Raw genomic sequence first — 12,782 nt, forward strand, 5'->3', positions numbered from 1 at the left:
TAAATAATAATAAAAATACTTATCCTTGGCCAGGCATTGGTGGTACACACCTTTAATCCCAGCACTCAGAAGGCAGAGTCAGGCAGATCTCTGTGAGTGTGAGACCAGCCTGGTCTACAAGAGTTAGTTCCAGCATAGGCTCCAAAGCCACATATCCTAATTTAAAAAAAAAAAAAAAAAAAAAAAAACAATTGGTTTATTTTGAATTTGTGAGTTCATGTGTGCATGTACCACACCCATGCAGTGCCTGCAGAGGTCAGAAGAGAGTATCTAAACTGGAACTAAAGACACAGGCAGTTTTGAGCCACCTGATAGGGTGCTGAGTCCTCTGGAAGAGTAGCAAGTGCTGTTGACTGCTGACAGAGTCATCTTTCCATCTTCTGAAAGGGACAAATAGGCCAGGAAATAATAACAAGAATTGACAAATGGGATTTCATGAAAATAAAAGGTTTCTGTTAAGCAAAGTAAATATAAGTAAAAAGGCTACAGCTATTCATCTTACAGGGGATTAAGACCTAGGATATACACAGGGGCTGAGAAGATGGCTCAGTTAGTAAAGTGCTCGCTGTACAAGGATAAGGACGTAAGTTCAGTCACTAATATCCGTGTTAAAAAACCTAGCATGATGACTTACTTGTAATTTGAGTGAGGAAGCATCTGGGAATGGGGGCACAGACACATCCTGAGCCGTATTGGCCAGGCAGCCTAGCTTATTAGACAGATCTAGGTGCTAATGAGAAACTCTGTCTCCAAAACAGGTGGCTTCCGAGGAATGACACCTGGAGTTTATTTTTAGTCTCTGTACACACATGTTCATTACACATGTACACCCAAACACACATGAACACACATAAAAAGTTTAGAATATATGAACTAAAAAAGACATCAAAGTACACCCTTCAAACAATCCAGTCAATAAAAGAAGCATGTATGGATAATAACTATATAAGAATGTTCTGTTGCCTAAGCCATCAGAAATACGCAAATGTAACTACATTTATATTTTATCTCATTGCAGTCTTACTGGCAATAATAATAATAATAATAATAATCTAACGAGGATTCAGAAAAAAAGAACCCTTAGAGTGTTGATGGGAGTATAAATTCATGCACTCTCCTCACAAAACTAAAAAATAGCTGGTAGGTATAGCTCAGTGGTTAAATATTTTCTTAGCTTATATAAAGCTCTAGGTTTAATTCCCAGTAAGAGGGGTGTGGGCATTCACAAACTAAAAGTACAGTTATCTTAGGAAGAAGAAATATGTCAGTGTACAACAGATGCTAGAGATGCATACTCAGCTATGGCCATATTCATGAGAGCCAATTTGTAGAACCATCCCAGGCCAGTCCACAACTTCTTAAGAATATTATTTTATTATGTGTATATGTGTTTTGCCTACATGTATTTCTGTGCATCCACATTAGTGCCTGGTGCATGTGGAGACCATTAAGAGGTCATTAGACTCTGTGGAGCTCTAGTTACGGAGGGCTGTGAACTGCCATGTGGTTGCTGAGATGGATAGGAGCAAGTCAAGTGCTCTTAACTTCTGAACCTTGTTTCCAGTTCAGCTCCGCACATTTTGATAGTCCTGTCTCATATTTAGGATAGAAAACATTTAGTTTATATTCATAGGGACTATCTTAAAATGTTTTAATTTTATAAACCACATATTTCATGACATATCTAACCCTTTAAATTACTCCTTAACTAAAGTGAAAAGTTTTATTCTATTCCCTTAAATGCTTGAAAAGTGTTTTAAGTTTTTTGTTTTTTTGCAATTTATTCTCTGTGAGTATGAGTGCGGTTACCTTGTGGGTGACATCTTATGGGAGTTGGTTCTCTCCTTCCACTGTGTGGGTTCTGGGGATTGAATTTAGTTTATCAGGCTTGGAGATATGAGGCTTCTCTTCCTCCCAACATATTGGGACTAACATGGTGGACTAAATCCATGTAAAACCTGAGAAGGAAGAAACTCTAGTCACACAACAAACAAAGTTTAGCCACATTTTTTTTCAGCTGGTGGCTTGTCGCAGCAGCTCCATTAAGAGAGGTTTTCCTAGCCGGGCGGTGGTGGTGCACGCCTTTAATCCCAGCACTCAGGAGGCAGAGGCAGGCGGATCTCTGTGAGTTCGAGACCAGCCTGGTCTACAAGAGCTAGCTCCAGGACAGGCTCTAAAGCTGCAGGGAAATCCTGTCTCAAAAAAACAAAAAAGAAAAAAGAAAAAAAAAAAAGAGGTTTTCCTGATTCAGCAGTAGCAGGAAAAAGCCATGCCGTTTTAAAACGCGGCTCCCTGGACCGTGCTGTCAATATGAACTCCGGCTATGGAACATTGGAATGGCATTTGTGGGCCCACTCAGGGTCGGGAGTAAAGTAACTGAGACCATGCCCGTGGCTCAATGCTCCCCGCCTGGGCAGGCGGCAGGATCAGGTCTACTAGGTGTGCACAGGCAGGAGACAATTGCTCATTCCTGCCTCCATATACAAAGATATTTTCAGGCTGCACAGTGCTCTGCATGGTAAATTTAGCTATTCAGATAAAAAGGGTTTATGTATTGCATGCTCATTCGCAGAATTAAAGTGCTGAGCGCAGCTCCTACCTGACGGCCCCAGAGCTGGCAGTAATGGTACATCCACCATTATAAAAGTGGAGAGAGGTAAAGCCAGCATCCAGAGTAGCTGCAAAAAAAGCTGCTTATCATTTTAAAAGCTCTTCAAGACAGTAGAGAATTATAGATAATGCAATAAGGACAGATTCAGACATAAAAGAACTCTAAATGGGTCACAGTGTTGAATAAATGTATGTAGGCTTGGGAGAGAGAAAATAGAGTGTAGACAGTTGAAAAAGAATAAATTGTTTTAAAAAAATCTTTAAAGAAAGTGTATGGACAGTCATAGATTAAACAGAGTAAAGAAAAATAAGCCACGTAAAGATGGACTCTACACATGGAGTCTGGATTATATATATTATTGTGTTTTCTTTAAATTTTTTGACTGTGAAGGAGCTAACTACAGAGAGACATTTCATTGTATGTACTGCTAAGTTAAACCAACATAAAGGTATCTTGATTCCAAAATTTAGGTCTAAGGATATGTTGCTTTGGAAAAGAGGATCTTCTTTTGTTTCCACAGAAGGTGAGAACCTGTGGATTGCTTCCAGACCAATATGGTTTGATGGACCAAGATCCCCCGAAAGATTTCTGTGAACAGCCCCCAAAAGAAAATACTTCGCCCGATAAACAGCAGGAAGCAGTTTAGAAAAACTAAGCCCATATTTCCAAATATTGTTTGTAAATATTTCCTTACATTTAAAGGGGGACATGCTATAGAGATTTGCAGTGGTATGGAGCTTGGTTATTGATAAAAATTTAAGGTCAGTTTTGTTATACTATGTGTGTGTGTGTGTTTGTGTGTATGCTTTTGATTAAGGTATTGTGTTTGTGCAGCTCATTTAAAAATGTAATGTACTAGATAGTCATCTATAATAGTCAAGCTTTTAGTCATGATAGTTAGGTTTTCTAGATATACAGAGATGTAGTTCAGATGGATAGACATTCTTCAAGGACTTTTTAAAGACTACAGAATATGGCATTTAAAATGTTTAAGAACTTAGGACTTTTGATGACAGTGAGACACATCTGCTCCTGGCAGCGCCAAGCTACTTCAAGAGGAAGAGGGGCATCAAGTAGGCTAAACTAAAGACTGCTAAACTTGCTTAAAGGTGAGATGATACTTCAGGGTTCCTGCCTCATGAAAGAGTCTGCCAGACATTCTGCAGGACACAAAAGAAAATGACTGACAAACTGCCAGTATAGGTGGAACTGTCTTTGAAATTTCCTACTTCATGGAAAAGTCTGCCAGAGATACTATGGGCCTGAGGCTGAAGATGGATGCCTCGACAGTACAGAAGAACTTTGGGTGGCTATCCAGGCAGCAAGATGTCTCTATCAATTCTAGAGTTTTGGAAGTTGCTTACAATGCACTTCCAGTTTACTTAGGTGATAGTATATCCTCTGGAGTCTTTGATGGAGTTGAAGAATTGATAGTTATAGTTTTCCCTAGTTACAATAAAAAAAGTAGATATAAATATTGTATCTGTAATTCTTATTTGATACCTGTTTTGTTATATATAATTTGCTATGTTGAAGATAAAGCCTTTTCATTTAAACAGAAAAGGGGAGGTGATGTGGAATTCCCCTCTGTATGCTGTGATTACCATTGGTTGATAAAGGAACTGTTTTGAGCCTATAGCAGAGCTATTTGGAAGCAGAGCTAAGTGGGCAAAACTAAATTGAATCCTGGGAGGAAGGGTGGAGTCAGAGAGAAGCCATGTAGCCCTGCCAGAGACAGATGCTGAAACTTTAGCTGGTAAGCCACAGCCACGTAGCAATACACAGATTCATAGAAATGGGTTAAATTAATATGTAAGAGTTAGCCAACAAGAAGCTAGAGCTAACAGACCAAGCAGTGTTTTAAATAATATAGTTGCTGTGTGATGATTTTGGGGCTAAGCAGCCAGGAATCAACAAGAGGCCTATCTTCCTCCAACAGAGGTAGAAAGATGCCTTTAGCCACCAACCTTGAGAATATTTAATATTTCAAAATCAGTAATGCAATGAAGCTTAAACTGCATAGATTAAAGAAACAAGAGTTCTTTTATGTCCATGGAATTGGTTAAAAATGGACCATCTAATGATTTTCGGTTCAATTACATGAATTTTCTTTTTGCTGTCTGTTATTTTTACAGAGGCAGTTGGTGTGACCAGTCAGCGACCAGTGTTCTGTCCATTCCATAAAAAGGAGCAGCTGAAGCTTTACTGTGAAACATGTGACAAACTGACATGTCGGGACTGCCAGCTGCTGGAACACAAAGAGCATAGGTACCAGCATGTCTTGTTCTGTTCAGATAGGCAGCACACCTTTTATGGACTACTGCTGTTCCACCTGAGTGGAGATTTGTATGTGTTTTGTTTGGCCGGTGGCAAGCTGGCTTTCTCAATTTCAGTTTCTTTATATTTTTGTCCAGACAGTACATTGAATGCTGTGCGTTATATGGTGGTTAGGTGCTAGTGTTGAGAAAAAGACCACTGTCACAGTTCAAAAGCCAAATTCGAAGCACACTTAGTTAAAGAAGTGGCCAGGTGAATGGTTCTGGCCAGGTCCATACCCATTCCTGAGAAATGACCTCAAATCACAGTTTACATTGGCTGAAGTATTTGTCATCAAGTCTGATCAGGGTCAAATGTACCTTCTGAAGTACCTCCAGCCTACATCCAATCAAAGGCAAGCATACATCTTAACATATTTCCTGCCTGTGAACCTCCTGCCCACATGTGATCAAACACATCCAGTGTAGATGGCTCAAACAAACCTGTGGCTTGTTACCTCCCATAAACAGTGGCCTCCAGCATTTCAGGAACTGTCTGTCCTCAAACAAGAAGCTTACAGATCAGAGACCTTTTTGTTTCATAGACCTTTTAGGCATAGTAATTAAAATGTTTTTAACTATGGCTCTCAAATTAGTTGTACCCTTGTATGCTCTCTGCGTCCATGAAAAAAAGCTAAAAAATTAATTTTAAAATATTCCTAAGACATTGCCAAATGTCCTATAGGCCAAAGTCAGCCTACATTGAGACACACTGGCTTACCATACTGTTTATAAAATAACAAGGTTGTTAGTTTCACAAAATTAGGAGACTTTTCTTTGGAAGAGCTTTTGCTTTTGTTCTGTATGTTTGGTTGGTTTTTGTTTTGTTGTTGTTTACGTGGAATTACTATCTAGCCCTGTCTGGTCTGGAACTATATAAACCAGGCTAGTCTCAAACTCATAGAGATCTTCCTTATTTTTGTGCCACCATGGCTGGCTTTTAAAAGTTCAGTTTATTGTATATGTATGTCTGTGTTTGTGTGTGTCTGAGTGCAGGCTCATGTGCCACTGTTGTGTCAGTTGGGAGTCGGCTCCCTCCTTTTGCCTGGGTTTTGTGAGGCTTGCACAAGTGCTTTTATCTGCTGAATCATCTCACTGGCCTTGACTACTCTGGTGTTAAAATCTCATCTGATGTTAATTTCTACTTACCTTCTTCCTGGACTGGACATAAACCTTATTAGAATGCAACCTTTGTCTCCTAATATATCCCTTACTTTATCATATATGAAGGATGATTAATAAAAACTCAGAGAAATTGGATTTCAACTTGAAGGTCAGAAAAACAAAACAGCCAGCAAGTGGCTCTTACCTTTTTTTTTCCTCAGTCTGAAATGGCAATCCTGCCATTAGGAATCTCAGAATGCGACTGCCTGAGAGCTGTCTTCTCCCGTTTTATAATCCTCTGGGGCTGGAATTAAAGGCATGCACCACTACTGCCCCAGTTTCAGTGGCAAACTAGTGTAGCTACTGGGATTAAAGGTGTGATCACTACCTGGTCTATAAGGCTGATCACTGGGGTTGTTTTATTCTCTGATCTTCATGCAAATTTTATTTATTAATGAAATAATACAAATGAAATGCCAATATACACATGTGGTACATATACATATATTATACACAAGTCATTACTTATTGCCTAAGTCAATATTCATTTAACTTTGCTTCTACATATGATTTTAATTATTTCGCATTCCTTCATGGATCTCCTTCATTTCATTTACTTAAGGGTACTTTATTGAGGCTGTACCAGAGATAGAGCTCCCAGATTGTCTGAAATAATTTTCACCTTTTTATATAGCTCTGGCTCTCCTGGAACTCAGAGATCTTCCTGCCTGCTACTGCTGGATTTAAAGGAGTGTACCACCACGCCCAGTTTTTCACCCTTATGTACATTAAGAATGTGTTCCTTGGGCAGAATTCTAGGGTTGCAGTTATTCTTTTTATACTTCAAAAATACTAGCTTTCTCTATTTGAGAAAGTGTCTTGCTATATAGCTGTGACTATAGATCAGGATGACTTCAGACTTAACAGAGAACCTCCTGCCTCAGCCTCCCGAGTGCCCAGCGCTTTAAATATTCTGTTATTTATGTTGAGAGTATACCTGTGAAGGTTAGAAGACAGCTTGCAGAAGTCAGCTCTCAGTATGGAACCTGGGTTTTCTGGCTTAGGGATAATGATAAGCCAGATAAATGTAGCATCCTGCTACACCATCTTGCTAGCCCTAAAGTTCTTTCTGTAATGTATACTCTGCCTGTCTTTTCACATGCTTCTCTTCTGTAATTTGCCTTTTTGTTTTGTTTTTTTGGGTTTGTTTTTGTTTGTTTTTGTTTTGTTTTACAATCAGCATCCTTGACTTCCAGATTAATAACAACTACTAAATGCTGTGTCATGTTATAGGTCACTCAAGACTATCAAAAGGTCCTGTATCAAATGCCTTTTCCCATTTATCCCAGAAGAATAATTTTATCGTTGTACAGCAAAGCTGATTACTATTTAGAAATGATCTTGAAAGTGTTTTTTGTTTGGTTGGTTGGTTGGTGGGTTGGTTGGTTTTTGGGTTTTTTCTTGGGGTGGGGGAGTTCTCTTTGTAAGCAGTCCTGGCTTTCCTGGAACTAACTTTGTAGACCAGGCTGGCCTTGAAGTCACTGAGATCCACCTGCCTCCTGAGTTCTGGGATTCATTGCACTACACCACCCAGTGGAAGTGTTTATTTGTAGCAAACCTTCATGACTATGAAATACCAAAATAGTTAGGCTGTTAAGATATTTACTAGGTTTTGACTGCTTTTTGCTACATCTGTCAGATGGGCTGTATAAGTCTCTAAACTATGAATGTTGGGTGATTACTACACTCTTGAAATAGAGTATCTAAAGACTCCCTTCTTGGATAGGAAATCCTGTCTTTTTAAACTTTGTGTGTGCACATGTGCATGCATTCATGAATACCACATTATGTGTATGGAGGTCAGGGGACAGCTTATGAGAATTCTCCTGCCACAGGGGTTCCAGAAATCAAAATCAGATTTGGCAATAAGCACTTTTACCCACTGCGGCCGTCTTTCCAGCCCATATTTGGAATTGTCAAAGGTTTATTTTTTATACCCTTTATATTATTTCTCTTTCTTTAGATTCATTTGTTCACGTGTGTGTTTTTGTATGTATGTGCATGTGGGTTCAGGTGCCCCCAAGGGAACACAGCCCTCTGGGATTGGTGTTTCAGTGGTTATGAGCTGCCTCTAGAAGTTCTCTTAACTAGAATCAGCTCTCCAGGCCCATATTCTCGTCTTATATTAGTTTTGTTTTGGTTTGGTTTGGTTTTTTAACTTTTGAACTTTTTTGTATAGATACTTGTATGAAGTTATTTGCTTATTATTTCTTCAGATATCAATTTATAGAAGAAGCTTTTCAAAATCAAAAAGGTATCATAGATACACTAATCACCAAACTGATGGAGAAAACAAAATATATAAAGTATACAGGAAATCAGATCCAAAACAGGTAAGTTTTTATTTATGAAACTATAAATAAATCCTTTATGTACAGTAAATAAATGTATGCATTTCTAGATTTTTTTTTCAACTCACTGTAAAGTATTGCTAAACTTTTGGATTACAAATAGTTTAAGGTTGGTAAGACTTTTTCAAAAACTTTGGATTAGAAAGTGATTTCTTCACTAATAAAATAAAAATGTGTACTAAATAATAGCTTATTTATCTGGTATATATTTATAATCATCTGGTTTTCTAATTTTAATTTTTTAAGATTGAGAAAAAGACAGCTTTGCTAATAACATGGCTATTTTAATATTTGATTATGTACTTAATTGCTGTTTTTATGTTTCCTAATCTTCGAGGTGCCTTCCCAGGTCCTAATCCTTTAGTTACATGGGATACAAGTTTTAGTGCACACTGAGACTGGGTATTACTAAACATTGATATACCCCTTTTGTTGTGACCAAACATTTCCTTAGGAGGGCACAACACACATGATAACTCACCCCAGAAAGGGAACCCAATACACACATATACTTACATACAGTACGTGTTTATATACATATATGGTATATATATATATATATATATATAATATTTGGAGGACAGGAGTCAGAGGAAGAAGAACCATAAAATTCCAATTTGGTGAGCCGATACATTTTATTACCCGTATTTACTTACAAGAATATGGGGAGCAAAAATAACTCAAAGGCAGCTGCATCACTGAAGTCCACACTAGTATGGGTACAGTATGTTCCCACAAAGATGAGAGCCTGGAGCATACTGCTCAGCCTGCAGGCAGTTTAGGCTGGAGACTGCCCTTTCCAGGTACCTGAGTTGGTCTAAACCTTTTTCAGGCAGCTGGGCCTGTTTTGGCTTCATCCAATAAGTTAGCCTGGTCTCAAGAGTTTTCTTTGCAGCTCCACTCTGTTTGAGAAAACTCTCAGCTTTTATTGCTTACTCTGGCAGGGAAAGACTTATTGAACTTGTTCAATTTCAGGCACTTCCTAAAGCTATTTTGAATTCTCTTCCTTCCTGCTCAAGGAGCTTCCCTGTAGGATAGAATGTTTTAATCTCCAGAAAGCTATTACACAACACTTTATTCTTTGTCTGTTTCTAGATACTACTTATTAAACCTTTTCTGCTCCATGAAAAAGCAACTGCCCCCTAGATACATATCCCATTTAGGGCACTTACTGACATTCACTTTCCACCTTAGCACACCAAGCAATGTTGTGTCCTCTTTCTCTTGTTTCGTGCACAAAGTTAACTTGCTATTGTCTTGAAGTGCCAAGAAGAAAGACCTTGGAATAAGAGAGACTGCATTAGCAAAATTGTGTCAGCCTTTGGGGTTCATCTTGCTTAAAACCATCATAATCTATTCTCTCTATCCTCTCCCCTCCCACCTCACCCCCACCACCTGGAGACAAGATTTCTCTGTGTAACGGTTCTGGCCGACCCAGAACTCTCTTTCTGGACCAGGCTGGCCTCAAACTCACTAAGATCTGCCTACCTCTGCCTCCTAAGTGTTGGGATTAAAGGTGTGCGCTACCACCACCTGGCTCATAATCTTATTCGTACTGTTTTATGAAACAGATAGGGATGGTATGTTTGGGATTTTGTTAATTTTGTTTTTGAAACAAAGTTTTGTGTGATTTTGTTTTGTTTTGTTTTAAGACAGAGACCTATAGAGTTCTGGCTGTCCTGGAATCTACTATATAGACCAGGCTGGCCTTGAATTCACAGAGATCCACATTGAAAGGAATGGAATCAGTACAGGACTCCCTAAAACCAAGTTCTCAGTACAAAGGAGATTTTATTTGCCCCAGAGGGATAGAAGATTGAATATAAGAGACAAGACAAAGGAGATGAACAAGGAGCAAAGGGGGTGGGTGTGGGGGCTTGGTAATCAGCCTCAGAGGAAGGAAGTGGCCACATAAGGGAATAGACCTCTGTTGAAAAACTTTGGAATCTATCTACTGGTCTTTAGCAAGGCAGAATGGGAGAAGGGTGAAGCCTTGCCATAGCTACATTTGTGGTGCTCCAGATGGCTAGATGCTTTTATTTTGGTTTGTTTGTTTGTTTTTTAAGGCAGTATCACTTGAAGCTTTGGCTGGTCTTGAACTTGCTATGTAGCCAACATTCAACTTGAGTTTTTGATATTCTTTCTTATATCTCAAAAGCACTCAGCTTACATATATGGGCTCTTTCTTCCTTAAACAAAATAGCGTTGCTGTGTAGGAGGCTTTGGTTTCTGAATTATGATTATCAAAGACTCTTTAGGTTGGTGCCCTTTTTTTTCCCTTTGTTCCTTTCTTCATCTGTGTAGGGATTGAGCTCAAAGTTTCATGCATATGAGGCACTGTCACAGAAATACATCTTTAGTTTATATGGTTTTACAGCCTACATGATTGCAGAAGGATTAAAATTATGCTACTAACTTTGTTATTAATATGTGTTGAAATATGCTGGTTTTTTTCCTTGTTTGTTCTATTGAGTCACTGAAGATTTTGTTTTGTTTTTATTGTTTCGGTTTGGTTTTTCAAGACAGGATTTCTCTGGAATGTTGAAGCTTGTCCTGTAACTTGCTCTGTAGACCAGACTGACCTCAAACTCAAAGAGATCTGCCTGCATCTGCCTCCTGAGTGCTGGGAATAAAGGCGTGCGCCACTAATGTCAGGCTTGAACCTTTGAATGAGTTTTGGTTGCTTTGTACACCTACCTGATTTTCTTAATTCTGAAGCAATATTTATTTCAAGCAATTATCTTGAGAATTTACAACAGAATACAATCTCTGCAACTCTAAGTTTTAGAGTGACTGTGGGAGGAACAGGCAGGAAAAATAAAGCTTTGTGTAGTTGTGGCACTGGGTGCAGTCACCAAATGTCTCCTTCTCCTGTAAGCTGTTCCAATGTGTATAGTGTCTAGTACTGTTTTTTTTCTTTCTGTCCATTTCGTCTCCATTTTTTTATAAATAATAATTTTGGAAAAGTTTCATAAAACAAAGTAGTTCAAGTAAGCAAAGGATATGACTAGGCACTCAGAAAAAAGGAGAAACTTAATTAGTGCACAACCTGGCAGTCCCCTAACTAGTGCTTAAGAGGTGCCTGGCCCTCAATAGAAACTTTCTCATCTTCTTTGTAGTTGAGTTCACAGAGGCAAAGAAACACAGCTCCAGTTCCTTATACAGGGTTGGGTCTTCAAAGCAATTTGACAAATTTTCCTCTTCTGAGAAGACTAAGGGGCTTTTAAAGAGCAAGCAGCCCTAATGAGCGACTTTCTAAAAGTACAACTTCACCAAAGTTAAATTCTAATTAAATCAGGAATATAATTCTGTTTTATTTTCTAGGAGAAATAGTAAGTTGTCTATCTTAAAAGTCATTGAATAATACTAAGGCATAGCCCCTCAGCTTAGTTTATTTCTATATAATTTAGTATTTTCTTAAGGGGATCCCTGTAGGTGTCATGGCAGGGAAACAAACTGCACAGAGGTGAGGATGAAACAAACTGGGTCACAATTCCAGAGTCTGACGCCAGCACATTCAGCAGGGAAGAGTTTCCAGGCAATAATCAGTGCAGTTCCAGGTACATTAAAGCTTAATGTGACTACGTAGAAACTCTGCAAAGTGCATGTGACTGAAGATAGGTTTGTAGCTAAAAGGCCCAGGATCTAGTGTGGTCTCTGATAGTGTTAAGGTCAACAGGCCATAAAATAATGTGGCATATCCCCTCAGGATGGGTTCTATTAACTGGAAGCTAAAGATAAAGACCTAGGAAGGGAGAGTCTGGGATAACATTCTAGGGGATTTGGGTGCAGTCTGCCTCTAAAGATAGCAGAGGTTCTCAAGTAGTTAACAGTGCCCACTCCCAGCCTTCTGGGTGGAAAACAGGTTTCTCCTCCTTTGAAGAAACCCCTGTATGATTAATGTTCCTGATTTCCCAGTGATCTGTGTGTGCAAAACCTTTGTGACCCCAACATTTCCTAAGTAAGCTTATTAATAAATCTGTACTAATCATATTTAAATCAGTGTTAAAGTTTGTTAATTTCTTTTCCTTTTTTAACTACTTGACTGTTTATTTCAAGACCCTCCCCCATTTTCATATGTATTTGGAGTGTGTATGTATATGTGTGTTTGCATGTGTATGGGCACCTGACATTTGCTGGTGTGCATGTACGTGAGAACATGTGTGTGGAGACCTGAGGTTGATGTCAGGGATCCTCCTTTATTGCTCTTGTACTTTATTCATTGAGGCAGGGTCTCTCATTTAAACTCAGAGGTGGCTAATTTGCTAACCAGTTCACTCCACTTTCTTAGGCTTTACAGGTGAATTTCCACACCTACCCTGCATTTATGTGGGTTCTGGG

At 38.9% G+C, this 12,782-nt stretch overlaps 1 protein-coding gene across 4 annotated transcripts in view; it reads left to right on the plus strand.

Annotated features, from left to right (window-relative positions):
- The window catches only part of Trim24 (tripartite motif containing 24), a 114,730-nt gene that overhangs the window by 66,738 nt on the left and 35,210 nt on the right, over nt 1–12,782 (plus strand). For all 4 annotated transcript variants that reach the window (XM_038317980.2, XM_038317981.2, XM_038317982.1 and 1 more), the window contains 2 exons: nt 4,747–4,879; nt 8,307–8,423. In XM_038317980.2, coding sequence (XP_038173908.1) covers nt 4,747–4,879; nt 8,307–8,423 — 250 coding nt within the window. The remainder of the gene's footprint in view (nt 1–4,746; nt 4,880–8,306; nt 8,424–12,782) is intronic.

The sequence above is a fragment of the Arvicola amphibius genome, chromosome 2, assembly GCF_903992535.2.
Source record: "Arvicola amphibius chromosome 2, mArvAmp1.2, whole genome shotgun sequence".
Classification (NCBI taxonomy): Eukaryota; Metazoa; Chordata; class Mammalia; order Rodentia; family Cricetidae; genus Arvicola; species Arvicola amphibius.